We start from the raw sequence: 17,553 nt of genomic DNA on the forward strand, positions 1-17,553 counted from the left end.
TATTTTGCTACCATTAATGGATTGTATATCATGTGACTTCATTGCGATTTAAGATGTTTGTAAATGCCAAAATTACCCTTACACACTGTTCATCATCTTCTTTATGATAATGAGACCGTCGTTGAACCAGGGTGATCTCCAGTCTGCTGGTTCACGTACCTTCTGGTTAATCTCTCTCTGGTACTCAACTGATCGATATTGTTCAATATTCATGAATTCGGGCGTGTGTAATAATTTTCTATCGGAAAGGAAAAATGATACTAATAATTTACAGGAGTTTGGAGTTGTTGCTTAAGTAAATATATACAAAACAAGAATAATCTAAGAATTTAAGCAAATCATCCTCATCCTGTTCATGGCTCACTGGGACTGATAATTGATCAATTAACCTCAACAATTCCGAGAAACTTAACATCTGATAACCGATTGAAATGACAACGCATCTCCAACATTCTCTGCCCCAAGTCTTCCCCATTCACCTCTCTCTCTCTCTCTCACACACACACACAAAGGAAAAGAAGGCAATAGAACAAAGAGAAATTCAGATTGAAAAATAAATCAGATATGCATAGATCAATACTAGATAGGTAATACAGAAGTAAACGAAAATAAAGTCTCTCATGTCAATAAGGAGATACAATCATGCTTGAAAAACTAGGTTTCGACTCCGTTGAGTCATTGAGACTGGGAGAGGTTTGAGTTTTGATGATGCTCGGACCAAGTTAGAACTCAGAACATGAAGCAATGACTTACGGGGAGTCGATGCTCATCAGTCGCATCATCGATCTTAATGTAGTACAACTAGCTCATTACGAAGTAGAGGAGGGTTTAAGTCTCAGATGTAGATCAACTTTAATGTCCACCTCCGGCATTCTCCCAGAAAACTGAGTTATCGATAGAGCAGGGCGTGGACGAACGTCGGGATCCACAGGAAATTGGGGTGGGCGAGAGACGTAAAGCCAAGAAGGAAGTTCGGGAGAGGATAACGACGACAACATCGGTGGTGGTGATGCATAGTACTCGGTCGGAGAGTGGAGTTGAGCAGCTGCATTGATGCCCAATGGCAAACCTGAGTATAAGAAGGGCCCTGACCGCACTGCGTGGGGATTAGGAAGTGGGGAGACTGCAACTGAGAACCGTCGACTACTTTGGAATTGGGCTTGCTTTGCTCATTGCCTCTCCTTCTTATGAGCGTTTGGATGGCCTCCAAGTGCCTTAGAATTCCCGAATTCACGTCCACAATACTGACACTCAAATTTCCTACTGTTTTCTAGAAACAACTTACAATTGGAGATCACGGTTGAGACCGTCGACGAACCAGCTCCTATTGTAGGCTTTGCAACCAATTCGAATACATCCAAGAAGAAGAAGAGTGTAGCAGGCTAGAGATCTATGGTGAGGAAGGGAGTGATGCTACTATTAATAGAGAGAATTTTTTTGGAGTGAAAATAATAACCTTCAAGCATTCACTGTTGACGCAGCACTGTTCGCTGGCGCCTTCATTGTACAGGATCCGACAAGTCCTTCGTTATCTGGAGAGGTCTCTTCAGAGCCATTTTGGCCACCAATGACACTTAACGGCTAATTAACAATAGGTACTATATTGTCACATTTTAAAAGTTTGGGAACTAGATTATGGCATTTTGAAGTTCGGGTACTAAATTGGCACTCGGCCTAAAGTATAGGATACATATTGGGAATTTTCCCTTTTTCCCTTTCTTTAACTTCGACTTTAGGTCTTTCCCTTTTGGAGGTCCAAATGAACCTCTTCGGGTGAGCCCGGTTTTGTGGTGCACCCCATATAGTAGTCACGAACTGGGCTTGGGCCAGTCAAGTCCTATTAAAAAACCATGCCCTGTACTATAGAATCCTCCAACAGCTTAGTTTCTTTGTCTTGCATTTAGCAGCATTTCGTTGCACTCAAAGGTGATTCTTCGGGTGGCCCTCTGCCCACCTGTGAAACTTCTGGCAGTCATGGTGGTGATTCTTATGGTAAATAGCAAGGGAATTCAATAACCCCTTATGTAGTTAGTGGGCTAAGCATGAGTACTAGCGAGGAGGTGAGAGGTTTACTCTGCGAGACGTCCGATGAGGGTGTTTAGGGTAGCACAGCAAGCCATGCAAAAAAGGCTTTTTGCCTCGGAAAGCTTCTTAGATTTTCTTATCCGATTTACTCTACGAATTGTCAGTCTCTTGGTCAGACTACTCTTCTGGGCCAGTGGGATTCCCCCTTGGAAGCAGGGAATCCAAGCTTCTAGTGTATTGTAATGATGTAAAGTTGGTGGACCCTCTTCTCGTGGGGTTCGGGGTTCTAAAGAGATAAAGAGAGGGGAAGAAGAGGTAGAGGAGGAATGTTGTGACAGTTTAAACTAAAGAAATAAAATAAATAAAAAGACAAATATGAGAGAATTGACTTCAGTGAATTGGAGCACTTAAGCTAATGGTATTTATAGACTTTGATGAAGAGTTTGGATCATACAATGACATGTACAAGATAACCATAGAAAACTAGATAGAGTATAGGATGGATCATCTTGATCTTGATTTACAGTCCTTATCCTTATCTTTTTCAGGGTTCAAATTGGTTCTGGATTGATTAGAAATTCTAGATCTGGTAGGATAACCTCCAAGAGGATTATCTCCAAAAATGGTTCGGTTAGGATAGGTTCCGTGAGTATAATCTCCAATATGCCCCCTCAAGCTGAACGTCCAAATGTGAAGCTTGGACCAGAGAAGATTGAACCAAGGTGTGGCTAGAGGTTTTGTGAAAATGTCAGCTACTTGATCTTTAGAGCAGAGATATCGAAGGGATAATTTGTTAGCCACACAAAGATCTCGTAGGAAGTGAAAATCGACTTCCACATGCTTGGTTCGAGCATGGAAAGCTAGATGAGCAGCAAGGTAAGTAGAACCAAGATTGTCACACTATACTGTGGGCTTGGAAACTGGAAACCCGAGATCAGTCAAAAGAGACTAAATCCCAAAACCTCAGTGACAATATTGGCAAGAGACTGAAATTCAGACTCTGTGCTTGAACAAGAGATAGTATGTTGCTTCTTAGAGTTCCAACTTATAAGGTGATGACCCAAATAGATAGCCAAGCCACCCGTAGACTGGTGATCATTTGGGTAGCTGGCCTAGTCAGCATCTGTGAAGGCATTCAACAGAAGAGAAGTACATGATGTAGCAAAATGCAAATTATGATCTATGGTTCCCTTAAGGTAATGCAAGATGCATTTAATAGCAGACCAATGTTCACCAGTCGGGGTCTGAAGAAACTAACAAACCTTGTTGACAAAGAAGGAGAAATCCGGTCTCATGAGAGTGATGTACTATAATGCACCAACAATACTCCAGTATTCAGATGGATCTAAGAGAGGTGTGCCCAATGTCTTTCTTAGCCAAGCAGATGCTGCCATCGGAGAAGTGCAAGGTTTTGCACCATCAAGTTTGGTGCGGTGCAATAAGTCCAAAATGTACCGTTTCTACGAGAGATCAAGACCATCAACCAAGATCCTTCACAAGAAACATTGCAGAGATCTGCTGAAGGAGAGATGAAATAGCAGACGGAGAATTGCCGGTAACAATGATATCATCAACATACACCAAGATGTAAACAATAGTAGACTTATTCTTGTAAATAAACAAAGAGGGATCAGCCACAGAGTTGCGAAAACCCAAATGAAGAAGAGTGGAAGTCAAATGAGAATACCAAGCACGAGGGGCTTGCTTGAACCCATACAGGGCCTTCTTCAGCTTGTAGACATAGTCTGGATAGTTTGGATGTTCAAACCCCTTGGGTTGGCGAACATAGATGTCCTCTGCTATAAGCCCATGAAGAAAATCATTGTTGATGTCCAGTTGTCGTACAAACCACGAATGAGTAGTGGCAAGAGTTAAGATGGTACGAACATTTATTGGTTTGACTACCGGACTGAAGTATCAGTGAAATCAACACCAGGTACCTGATGAAAACCTTAGGCAACAAGCCTGGCCTTGTACCACTCCAAAGAACCATCTGACTTCCTCTTAATTTTATACACCCATTTAGTACCAACTACGTTCATGGAAGAGTGATATGGCACGAGATCCCATGTTTGATTTTTCAAAAGAGCATCGAATTCCAGCTACATAGCCGACCTCCATTGGGGAGACTTGGCTACTTCTATATAGGAGTAGGGCTCTGTTTCAGAAGAGAGAGAACTAAGCAAGGCGGATAGAATAGGATACCGAGTGGTGAGATGTGATCGAGCAGGGAGAGTTCCATCCATAGAACGAGTGGCCATAGAGTGTTGCTAAGTGGGTGGTGGTATAGATGGTGTGTGAGATAACAAGTCCTCCATTGTACGAAAATGCTACTGCTTGCGAACAGGAGCTTGTACAGGAGAGGAGTTCTCAGCCGAACTGGAAGTGGTGCTATCAGGAAGAGGTGTTGCATCTAGTGGCTGAACTGAAGAGGGAGATACCTAAGATGCTAGAATATGTGAAGGTACATGTAGATAAAAACTCCGTTGAGTTGGACTGGTGGGCGATGGAGCTGGAGGAATTCCAGGAAATAGACCTTCATCGAATACCACATGGTGGGCAATAAATTCTCAACCTATCGATGGGTGAAAGCACTTGTACCCTTTATGACAGTGACTGTAGCATAGAATAGCCAGGGTTCTTTTGAAAAAACACCTGAAAAGGAGATGAACCTCGCAAAGTGGGAGACGGGAGCCGATTAATCAAGTATACAGTTGTCTCAACTGCATCGGCCCAAAAGGAGAAGGGGAGCTTGGAGGTAACCAGTAGAGCGAGAGTGGATTCAATAATGTGATGATGTTTTCTCTCAACTATACCATTCTGCTCATGTGTGTGCGGACATGACACTCGATGAGAGATACCCTGTGAATCAAGATAAGAATAGAGCTTGCGATACTCCCCTCCCCAATCAGATTGAAAAGCATGAATTTTGGAGTTGAAGAACAATTCAATATGTCGCTTAAATTTTAAAAAGACCTCAAAAACATCAGATTTTCATGCTAAGGGATATATCCAAGAAAATTTTGAATAATCATCAAGAAATAACACATAGTAAGAATACACTTTATTAGACTTAACTGGGGAAGGACCCTACACATTAGAAAAAATTAGTTCCAATGGACGTTGAGACCTAGACGAAGACAAAGGTAAAGACAATCAACGACTCTTACCCATTTAACAAGATTCACAAAGAATACGGTAAACCATACTGAGAGGCGACTTGCTGGACTGTACGGAGTGCTGCATGACCAAGACGCTAATGCCAACTCTGAGGGTTTGTCCGTTCACCAACAAGAGCAAAAGGTGCAGTTGTCAAGCTATGTGAAATGGCTGCTATTGATGGGAAGCAGTACAACGCTCCTCTGCTGACTCCTCGAAGTAGGATTTTCCCCATAAAATCCTTTGCAAAGCAACAGTCGCAGTGAAACTCAAAAAATATATCATTTTCCTTTGTAAACTTACTAACAGACAATAATTTTTTGCAAATTGCAGGAACATGGCATATATCAGCCAATGTGAAAGCATGCTGATTAAAGAGAAGAGATGAAGAACATGTATGTTTTATTTGCAAACCTTGGCTGTTACCCACTCTAACCTGATCTGAACCCTGGTATTCGGACAGATTTTGGATGTTATCAGCATTGAATGCCATGTGATGTGTTGCGCCAGAGTCTAGATACCATGTTGGATCAAATGAAGAATTACCATTGGTGTAGGAAGGTGCAATGAAACTATTGTAGGCTGCAGGTTCATAATTTTGATCACTGTTATTTGCAAAAATATATTTCGCCTTCCTGCAAGTGAATGCACCATGTCCAGGTTTGTTGCAGATCTAACAGATAATCGGAGGTGCCTTACCTCATCCACCATTAAAGAATTAATTCTAGTTGTAATTTTGTTGAGAATTATAATTCTGAAAATTTTGTTGTTGACCTCATCCTTGGCCTTTACTGCGGTCGTACATATTCTGAGATTTTTTTTGCTGATTTTGGAACATTGTATTATTTTTAGATTTCACTCCAGCTACATTAGCAGCTGGTGAAACACCCGAATCTAAAGAGGTAAGCCCTTGCTCTTTGAGCCAACTCTCATGGTTCAGAAGAGACCCAATAATATCATGTACACCAACGGTATGCGCATTTGGCCTATTGGTTATGGCAGTCACAACAGGCTCATATTCATTTCCTAACTCAGCTAGAATATATAAAACCAAATCAGGTTTACGAACAGGTTCAACAACAATAGACAAATTTTCCGCTATAGATTTTGCCTTTTGAATGTAAGAAGAAATAGATAAAGACCCCTTCTTTACACTGTGTAACTATTTCCTAAGTTGTAGGATGCGAGATCTAGCATGGGTTGAGTAAGAAGTAGCAAGAAAGCACCATACCTCTGTTGAAGTCGAGAATTCCACAACTTGGGCCATGACGCCCTTAGTAAGAAAAGAAATTAACCAACTTAGAACAAGTTGATCAGTGTCATACCATTTGACATGTTTTGGATTCAAAATACTTCCTTCGCCTACTGGATCAAGTATCATCTCTGGTGGAGGTTGTTTTTTCCCTTTAACAAGATCCATCAAATGGTGGTGTCGGAGTATAGGAAGGAACTACGCACACCATAGTAGGTAGTTGTCATTGCTACCTTGATGGGGAGGTAGTGTGTCACGTTCTGAAGAGAAGGAATCGAAGATGTCGATCCTAAAATATTCGAACCAACATCCACATAGGTTCGGTAGCCATTGCTCCCTTGAGAAAAATCCAACGGCTCTGATACCAAGCTTAAACTAAAGAAATACAAGAAATAGAGAAACAAATATGAGAGAATTGACTCCAGTGAATTAGACCATTGAATCTAATGGTATTTATAGAATTTGATGAAGAGTTTGGATCGTACAATGACATGTACAAGATAACCATAGAAAACTAGATAGAGGATAGGATGAATTATCTTCATCTTGATTTACAGCCCTTATCCTTATCTTTCTCAGAGTCCAGATTGGTTCTAGATTGATTTGAAGTTCTTAATCTGGTAGGATAACCTCCAAGAGGATTATCTCCAAAGCTGATTCGGTTAGGATAGGTTCCATGAGGATTATCTCCAATAGTGACTAAGTAGGGATCTCTAGAAGACTTCCATATTTTGTTGGTCGGGGTTTTTAGCTGCTATGAGCTGTTTGTAGTGTGGTGTGTCTCAGTTGTTTGGAAGGAGGTTTGGTGGTCTCTATTAGTGACCTTTCTTGACTTTAGTTTTGTTGGTCGAAGGGAATTGGCTAACTTTTTGATTGTATTCTGCTTCTTGTACACTTTTTATCTTTATTAATAAGTTTTTCATCTAAAAACCCATTAAGTATAAATCTTATTGAATGAGGGTTAAATGAGTAGAAAAGTAATAACTAAAATTACATTCTCTATCAATCTTTATAATTAAAGATGGACTAAATACACAATATGAACATTTTAATAATCATTAAAACTAACATCAATGCCCTAATAAAATGATTTTTATATATTTTCTCAAATAAAAAATAAAAAATACTTTTAATCCAAAAAAATTACTTTGCATCCAAATTTGTATATATAATATAAATTAATAAAAAATCATCTATTACTTATTTATTTATTTTTAGAAAACAAAGTTGTAGGGGTTAAGAGTCACAACCCCAAAGTAACAGAGATGCTATATGCAATTTTGCTAAAAGAAAAGGTAGAAAGAAAGAAAAAAGAACGAAAAAAATCCAGAATAAAGAAAGCCATTAGGCAATGTGGTCCAGCCCATCCGAGGTCTTAGGAAGAATGAACTAAACACGAGCCAAACCTCCGATAGACTCGAACTGCTTGCTATCACGCTTGTCAGCCAAAGATATTGCCACGGCACCAAGCAAGCCTAGAAATACCACGATGACCCCCTCGCCCTTTATTCCTTTAACTAGATTCTAGAGTTCTAATTTCCTTCGATTCGATCTAGTGGATTCTACCGTTTATCTGACCATTATTAATCAAATATAAAGCTGTGGCACAAACATTAATATTTTGAATTTTTAGATAAAATGTGTCAACAGAATAATGATTTCTTTTTAATATGTGTCAAGTGTCAACGGAAGATTTTTCAATCACTCAAACAACCTAAACAAAATAGAATTCCATTGACTTCTTTCAAATTTTGTGTCCTTGTCTCTGCGTGCATGAATGAATTATACAGTGCACTCACTTCAAGCATCACCTCTGTGAGAGAAAGAGGGAGAGATAGATTTAGTTAAAGGTGAACAGTTACATTAATTTATGGGTTTTTAGTCTAAACGCTAGAAAACATTCCAAACAACTGCAACCATAACAACTACTTGAGCAAACTGTGTAACCAAACTAACATTTAGTTCTGATATTGAAGCTCTCTCTTCTTTCCAAACCTCCTCACCTGAATTTTCTGCATCAACATAGCAGCCATTAAATCCATGGATTGCAAAACTGTAAGCACATCCAGCAGTCCTTTCAACGCCTTGAGACGGAGGCAATCAGCCATTTTCATGACTCGTTCCAACCCACCCAGAAGTGTATCCAAAGCCACATCCACATACCCATCGAACTTGCTGGCCACCTCACCATTTCTGACTCGTGTAGTCAGCCGAGCCAACTCAACCATTGGCCTGTCGGCCAAACCCACCTGTTGCCTCTCCATTTCCATTTCTACCTTCTCTTCTTCTAACTTGATCCTCCTGCAGAGCTCCTTCATCTTTTTCAGTTGTGCCTCCGACATTTCCACTAGACTCGACCCGGGGATTTGGGTCTGGCGCAGAGAGTCGACCAATCGGAATGCCAACGAGGGTCTCCAATCTGTCATCCATGTGCAAGCATTCTCCAGAGGAGACAACCATGAAGGACAAAAGAAACCGAGAATGTCTTCATGAGCGGCAGCCCACTTCGTAGTGTAGTATTCTTTATATTGGGTCACGACTCTAATCACCAGAGCTCGGTGTTCTGGCTCATGGGACTGGTCTCTTGCGACAGATAATATTTCCTCAAGGTTTGTTTCCTGTTGAAAGAGCCATTTCTCATAGAATTCTGAGAATCTCTCCTGAACTAGGCTTTTCATGTCTTCTGATCTGTGTAGCTAAATTAGTATGTTCAGAGACAGAGACTAATTAAGATCAGAGGGATGGGGAAATTGAGGTTGAGGTGGGGGTTGTATTTATAAGGGTGAATTGTCGAGGGAGTTAAATTAAGGGCTAGAGAGGAGAGAACAGGTGGAAGGTAGAGTCCAAGCCACGACTGAATGAGGTATTGAGTTGAGGAAGTGCGTGGCTTTTGCATGATTTACGCGCATCACTCACCTCCTCGTGCGAGGGCGCTTTAACCAGGATAGACCGAGTCTCTGAGTCTGAGTCTGAGTCTGGCAAGCTGCCCTTCTCTGCTGCTCGCCCCTTTTAGGGGCTGTGGCTGCATCAGCCAGTAGGCCTCTAATAACTGCTTTAATTCTGTGTGATGGACATGGACGACGTGCAAGAATCTTCAAACGCGTGTTATACATGCAGATCATCTGCATGCAAATTTGTGTATGGGTCCCACGTGTTGAAGTGGGTCCCCGTGAGTGCAGTTGTATTCAGATCTGATGGTCAGGAAATTCCGGTAGTGGGACGAAGTGGGTTTCATTCTCTCTCTGTCTATTGTCCCATGGAGTGTGTGCAGTGCAGCTTTCTCAATGCAAACCGGTTCCAACTATTTGTAATTAGTTGGTAACTGAAACAACTCCAGGTCTCTTCCAGGGTGAGAAATGGATCCTGCCCATTGACCACCTGTCCAGGACCAATTCTATCTTCTACAGGTTATTTGCCGAATGTTGTCAGACTCTCGGACTGGACGTTAAACCATTTGCTCGATTTAAATAAAAGATATGAAAATTAATAAATATTAGAGATTATGATACTTGTTCAATTTTGTAGTTAGGATGAATTTAACAAAATTATTATTTTTAAGAATCGGACTGTCTAGTCTAATTTCTTTTTCTGACGAGTGGACTGTCTAGTCTAATTTGATTTTGACAATATTCATTTTGTTTTTCATATGAATCGTAAATGGAGTAAGGGTGGAGGGAAGTTTCACCTAGCTAGGAGTGCAAAGTTAGGTTGGTTGGGTTGAAGTAGAGATGTCAAAAGGTCGGGTCTGTTTCAGGACAGAGTGTATTATCCTGAACCAATTATATATTAATCGGGGTCATAAAGCGCAGAACCAAACCAATTATTAATCAGGGAGATCATGTTTGCTCTAATTATATTTGGCATCTATAATTATCAATCAAATGATTTGGGATCTACTCCTCACACTCGCCTCACAGCTACTAAAAAATCTCCCATAAATAATAATATACAAGTATGAGAAATGTTTTTGATGTGTGGCTATTATATGTTATGAAGTCGGTGTGAGGAGCGCTCTTTAAGAAGCAGATCCGGCCTCAAACTATTTATATATATATATATATATATATATATATATATATATATATATATATATATATATATATATATATATATTAATAAAGCAAAGTATTTTTAATCAAAATTATCTTAAATGCTCTATTTTATAAAATTTATACCTACAACATGGCCAAAATTAGAAGAAAAACCCAGAAACCTCTATATATTATTAACTAACTATATAATAGATTCGGTCTTAACTGGTTTGGAGTAGCAAGAACCAGTTCCGGCCCAATTATTAATTGGGATGGGATAAAACTACAGAACCCGAACCAACATAATTGATTCGGTGAATTCAATTCTATCAAGTAAATCCAACCCATTGACAACCCCAAGTTGAAGTTAGGTCAAGTTAAAAAATATATATGAATCAACATGACTTAGCAGTGAATTAGGAATTTTTTTCTTTTGGTAATGGATTGGATTAAGGTGAAAGCCGTTATCAACCCAACATTTTTCTTTACATATATAAATATTCTATAAATATGCATACATACACATGCACACATACACACACATATATAGGGACTTCATTTCCCATATCCTCATCCCCACCCTATCAAAGCAATCCCCATCCCCAACCCATGGGTTTGGGGAAATTGGATCCCAAAGGGATGTAAAAATTGTCATCCCTAATTTGTCCTATTTTCTACCAAACCAAACACAGCCTCATAAATAAAACTTATTAAAAACCGTACGGCCATTGCAAGATAAAGAATTTACAAATCAATTTTTTTTGGGAAAATCTATGATGCGGAAAAGATATGGTATGGGAAAAGTTTTGAACCCAATTTTATTATACCAATTAGGAACGATAGAAACCTTATTAGGTTAAAGTTGGCTAGCCTAATCTTCATTCACAAATAGGGTTGGGCCGGGGTTGATCTCAACATGGCACGACTTGCCTGTTGCCTCTTTTTCTTCTAGCGGAACCTATTTTTTTGTCCATTGTCAGTTGAATTCGAGGTTTAGGGGATGTTTGATAACATGGTTTTGTTGATGTGGCGATTGTTTTATTTTTCCAAAAAAATTTAAAAAAATAAAAATCACCACACAAATACATACACATTCAATTAATGCGTTTAATTAAAAATATTATAGCTAAGACTTGTTTTGTTTGTAATTTGCACTGGTGCAAATGAATAGGAGTGCAAAAAGACCAAATGTAAATCCTGGTTCACTTTTGTTTTCGATTTGACTTTGTTTTGTGGGTGGGATCTCTGAGTCGTTGTAACAGATACCTAGGATCAAGTCCTGGTGACACCAAATACCAAAAAATGGGTAAATTGCTAAAATCTTTCCTGAAGTTTCTGACCATTTTTAAAACCCCCCTTAGAGTTGGGTAATTGTAATCACCTCTCATGGACTTTCCGATACAATTTGACAATTGCACGTAGACACCCATCGTTAGAATCCTCTGATGCAGTCACTATTGAAGCTGGTTTTTACAGGAAAAAAAACAATACAAACTTTATAAACAACAAAAGAATTAAAGTTGCAGCTTTACCTTTAGGTGATTGATATGAAGGGTAAATTTGGAAAACAAATCAATTCCAGAAAGAGATTGGAAGGGTTTGGACTAGTGATCTATATAAAACGAAAATTTGGAAAATAAACATTTCGATCAAAAGTAATTGTATGGGTATTTTGGACATTTTCATACCTCTTTTTAAAGAATTCTAACAAAGGGGAACTACTTGCAACTGTATTATAAAATTCAGAGGAAATTATTACAATTATCAAACTTCAGGAGAGGTTTCATCAACAACCAGAAACATCAGGGGAGATTTCGACAATTTACCCAATAAAAAAACCTTATGTCACCAGAGTGGAATTAAAATGATGTGGTTCCCACTTAATTATACAACTAAGATTGGAGGTGGAAGGAATTCTATTTGCCGAATCAATTTGATTTCGAGAGGGTCAATCCTTTATTTGTTCTTCCTCCCCATCTCAAGTATGTTATCGTTGAAGGAGATGCTCTTGGTTTTATCCATTTGCCTGCTGGAGTTTCATTCTTCCACTCCTTGATTCAATCTTGGTTCTTCACTCCGACAGAAGTTGCAATCTAATGGCGTCTCACCTAGACTCTCTGTCACTACCCAAGGCTTTTCTTCTTTGTCTTTGGTGGGTGCAAAGCCCTTGCTTGTGTGGTTCATGTTATCTCTGGGAATACTTTTCAACTTCTGTATACCCAGATTCTTCTTCGGTACAACGAAATTAGCCTTAGGGCCTTATTCAAAGAAAGAGAAAAGAAAAGAGAAATTGACATAACCCCCATTTTGTGCCAAAGAGAATTAAGTTCCACTTGGAAGGAGTATAAATACAAACATGTAGAGTGTAAAACCTTGTAATTTGTATTATTTTGTATATATTTGTATTATATATATTTATTTATATTCCTTTCAAATTGCACCTTACAAGTGGTGTAAATTCTACATTAAGTAAAATTACAAATCATCGTCATAAACAAATAGATACAAAACTGAATTGATCGGTCAAAAAACTTGTATCTAGTTCAAATTTGCATTAAAGCAAATAGAGCCCAATGAAATAAAATGTAATATTAAGAGAAGAATTAAATAGAACAATAAATATTAAGTGATAACATGTGGGAATATTAAAAAAATGAAATAAAACAATTGAGAGGAAAATCAAACTATCAAATGGAATGGGTAAGGTATTCCTTGGAAATGAAGACACATAACAAATTTCCTGAAACCACTTTTTGATTAAAGTATTGAAATTGTTAGAGAATAGTCATTCAAAGCTCTAAAGATTTTATGGAAAGTTCTCCATCACTACCTTGTATTTTAGCTCGAGGGACAATTTGGTTCCTAAACTTTAAAATATGATAATCTAATACCTAAATTTTTAAAGCCCGACAATTTAGTACCCGCTTTTAAGTGATGTGAAAAGACACAAATGCCTATCCATCAGTGGCACCCTTCGTTATTTGGTTAAATACCAGTCCTAAATATTTTAATAACTCAACCAAACAAGATGAATTACTAAGCACTGAGGTTGGGGACTTTGGGGCTGGGGATCTCTATTCTATTCTCCATTATTTATCAAACAAAAGCTAATTTTAGAGTAGAGCGACGGAATCAGCGAGCAGAGAGTAGGGAATGAGAAGAGTCCTAGACCCAAACTTCTGAGATCGAAAATTTCCTTGGGGCATTTTGTTTTTGATTGGTTGTATTTTGAGATGAAGAGAACACTCATGATCGACGAAGATCCGACAGTTGATGACAAAAAAAAAAAAAATAGGAGGAACAACAATAGGAGTGAACAAGAAGAGGAGGAGAGTAGTCAAGAGACTAGGTTTGTGCTTCTTGATGAGGATCTGCTCTTCGAGGTGCTGAAGCACTTGGATGCGGGGTCACTTGCGATTGCGTCTTCCGTTAACAAACAGTGGCATTGGACGGCCCATGATGAGCGGTTGTGGGAGTTGGTCTGCACCCGACACTGGATGAACATCAATTACGCAATCAACAGCTCCGTTCCGTGGTTCTTTCTCTCAGAGGTTTTCGCGGCCTCCATTCTCACTGCCTCTGGCCCCTCTTAAAACTACCTCCATCATTGTCACTATTTTCGTGGGCCACATCATCATCATTGTCTACTTCCTCTCTCTCGTCTTCGTTTCTAGCTCCGGTAATTCCATCAAAAACACCAGTTCATTGGGGAAAAGATGAGATTCAGCTCTCCCTGTCTCTCCTCTCAATTCGCTATTTCGAGAAGATGAATGTTAACAATAGTGGTAGATGAAAACGCTTTCTTCTCAGCTCATCACCTTAACTTTCCTTTTTTTTTTCTTTTCGTGCTTGTGTTCTTGAGTTTCATATGGATCTCTTATATATAGATCTCTATAATGCGAGAGTCTATAATAATAATACTCATATTATTATTGATAAATTTTCTTGGGCTTTTTCCTTTTTATTACTAACTTCCAAAGATCTAAGAAATGGTGTTTGTGAAATGAAAAGTTAGTTTTGGGGGTGTTTATGTGTAGATGAATATATGAATTTGTAGATTGCTGATTTGTGGCAGAGAACTTGGACTTTGTTTCATTTGAGGAAGAAGATGATGAATAGAAAAATAGTGTATTTTATTTATAAGGATAATTTTGACAATTTTAAAAATCTTAAATCATACATAAGATCACGTAATATGCATGATTGACAATCCATTAACAATAGGTACTAAATTATTATATTTTAAAATTCAGAGACCAAATTATCACTCGAGCCAAAATATTGATCGGGAATTTTCCCAAGATTTTAAGTTGAATAACTATAAAAAAAACCGTATTCAGGACCTCACGTTAAGCTTTTAGGTTTAACAGTTATGGTACCTGTTTCTAAGGTTTGATGGTCACAAATTGCTTTATTCTCCTATATATGCACTGATATGTCCAAAATGGTGTGCCCAATTTTATCCATCCACCAACTAGGAGATCCTTTGGGTTTACCATCAATTTAATACTCTTTCTCCAAGTGAGTGAAAGAAAATGTGGGGCCATTTTAGACCTTGAACCAATTTGCCACGTGAAAGAATCTTGGCGTACACGTCATTGATGAATGATCCGACCAGAAGATCTTTTCTCTCTCTCATTAATGTGTCAAGTTCTCATGAGCTTCAATGTACGTTAGGTGTTGGATTTGGTTTCATCCAAAGTTCCAAATTAATTAATACGTTTGAGAGGTGATGAGGGCGGATTTGGCCCAACACTGACATGGTGACACTGGAAACAAATAGGTAACACCTGGAATCATTTAGGCAACAAATTGTCTTAGTCAAGTTGGTGGTGTTTCACCTGGCAGCCTGGCACGGGCGCCGACCTGACGGCCTGGCCCAGGCACGACCTGGCGGCCTGGCACAGACGTCAACCTGGCGGCCTGGCACAGACGTCGACCTGGCGGCCTGGCACAGACGTCGACCTGGCGGCCTGGCCCAGGCGCGACCTGGCGGCCTGGCCCAAGCGCGACCTAGCGGCCTGGCACGAGCGCCGACCTAGCGGCCTGGCACGGGCGCCAACCTGGCGGCCTGACACAAGCGCTGACCTGGCGGCTGCAAGACGTGCTCACCAACGAATTCGGCATGCATATCCTAACACTCCCACGATCCTTGGAAGTTGGCCCACGTGCCAAACGATCCGGAGGGTGGTCAACGTGCATTTACCTCCGGGAATCTCGGACCACTTAGACGACCTCGCAGAAATCTCGGATATGGTGCATGAAGCCCACGCCAAACAATGCCTATATAAAGGCACCAACCCCAATGGCATTAGGGGGGGGGGGGGCAAGTAAGCATATTCTAGCTCTCATACTTTGTGATTTTTAGCTATGAGAATACTAACTTAAGCATCGGAGCGACCTCGTCGGGTTAGCCACCCCGGGTCTTCTAACATTGATTCATTGTAGGTCTCTAAAAAACTATGAAGCTCAACAATCAATCCAGCTCGCCACCAGGCAGCTCGGCCCTCTGGTCAGCTCGGCACCTAATAGGCAACTTGGCCCTCTGGTCAGCTCGGCACCTAATAGGCAACTTGGCCCTCTGGTCAGCTCGGCACCTAATAGGCAGCTTGGCACTCTGGTCAGCTAATCACCTAACCTGCCTAGCTCGGCCCAGTCAGCTCGTCACCTAACCTGCCTAGCTCGGCCTAGTCAGTTCGGCACCTAACCTGCCCAACTCGGCACCTAATCTGCCCCCAGCTCGATCTGGTCAGCTCGACATCCAGGTCCTCATCCAGCAAAAGTTTACTTCGGCCTCTAAGTCATCGACTACTTGAAAACAGAACAAATGAACATCAATAGACATTGCCCATTGCCCAAGAGGTGATGAGGTCCAAATTCTCTCTCTAGTTGTAATTCTATCTTCTTTGTTTAAAGCACAAAATATGCACATAAGTGGATTTCTTTTTTTTTTTCTGCAAGGAGCTCCAAAACTCAAGAATCTGGATTCTATAACCCAACCTTATATCATTTCACCAAAATTCGCTACTCGAAATCTCATAATTAGATTGCAGGTTGCAAATGGAATATAATTGAACTTTATTGTAAAATGAGTAGTCATAAAAAAAAAAAGAAAAAGAAAAAGTAAAGTAGGTGCATTAGAACCCAATCCAAATGCCTGCTTAATTAGATTTTCATTAAAATTTCGTTCTAGCTAGCTAGCTAGAACTCATATTCTGCAATCATATCCAAGCACCATCTGTAAATCCAATTTAAAGAAAACTAAGAGGTTTATTTGCTCAATTAATTTGGTTAACAAAAGTTAAACTCTAGATTAATTCTACAAAGTGAGCTGCGTTTCACAGTTCCCTATTTAATTAAACGGCAGACTTTACGCTCCATGCACATTTCTGTCTGTAAAATTAGGCATTGCTTTGCATTCTTTCAAATAATCATTTATGGTGATTCTGATGGTCTCGGTATAAGAATCACTGTTAAGTTTAGAACTTTATATATAGAAGAATGACCTGATCAGTCCTTTTTAAGATCAAAACTCATTCAAAACTAATTGGGTACCAAATTTAATTGATATAATTAGCCAGTTCCTCATGACAAGTTCTACTAGTCTTTTGAGGAGTCCCATGCTAGAGTCCAACTCCAAAATGACTCGATTACAATGCAAAACATGGCACAGAATGAACCTCTTATATCTAGAATATGGTTCTAGTTATTAGAATCTGGTGTTTCATTCGAATTCGAAGTATAAAGTTCAATATTTAGTATATTTTGATGCCATTTTTTAGTCTTTCAACCTGATTTTACCATTTTAAAAGCTGATTTTGGTGCATGGAATGATGAAAAAAAAAGCATGCTGATTCAGAACTATATAATTTGGCATGCACAGAGGATATAAAACAAAAATAAAATAGAATTTATAAGAATTTGAAGTGAAAAAGGAGAGTTTTGAGTAGAAAAGAACCCTAATATGCATAAAGAAATGGGTAATTGGTATTGAATTGAAAGATTTGTAATGGACACATGATTAGCTCAAATTTGCACCGTGATCAAATGAGGCCAGCTGAAAGAAACTAAGAAAGAGCATGTGGT

At 39.4% G+C, this 17,553-nt stretch overlaps 1 protein-coding gene and 2 pseudogenes across 1 annotated transcript; 1 reads left to right on the plus strand and 2 right to left on the minus strand.

Annotated features, from left to right (window-relative positions):
* Positions 1 to 5,281: 5,281 nt before the first annotated feature.
* LOC148803789 (uncharacterized) lies at positions 5,282 to 6,451 on the minus strand. The gene is made up of 3 exons (XM_088897851.1): positions 6,416 to 6,451; positions 5,988 to 6,295; positions 5,282 to 5,819 (listed from the first exon to the last, which is right to left on the minus strand). Exons 1-3 carry the CDS (start codon positions 6,449 to 6,451, stop codon positions 5,282 to 5,284), a joined length of 882 nt encoding a protein of 293 aa, XP_088753977.1.
* Positions 6,452 to 8,151: 1,700 nt separating this feature from the next.
* LOC148803790 (protein DOG1-like 4 pseudogene) lies at positions 8,152 to 9,364 on the minus strand (annotated as a pseudogene).
* A 4,141-nt stretch (positions 9,365 to 13,505) lies between these two features.
* LOC148803791 (F-box protein GID2 pseudogene) lies at positions 13,506 to 14,483 on the plus strand (annotated as a pseudogene).
* Positions 14,484 to 17,553: the final 3,070 nt, after the last annotated feature.

The sequence above is a fragment of the Nelumbo nucifera genome, chromosome 1 (assembly GCF_055504915.1).
Source record: "Nelumbo nucifera cultivar China Antique chromosome 1, China Antique-T2T, whole genome shotgun sequence".
In the NCBI taxonomy this organism is placed as follows: domain Eukaryota; kingdom Viridiplantae; phylum Streptophyta; class Magnoliopsida; order Proteales; family Nelumbonaceae; genus Nelumbo; species Nelumbo nucifera.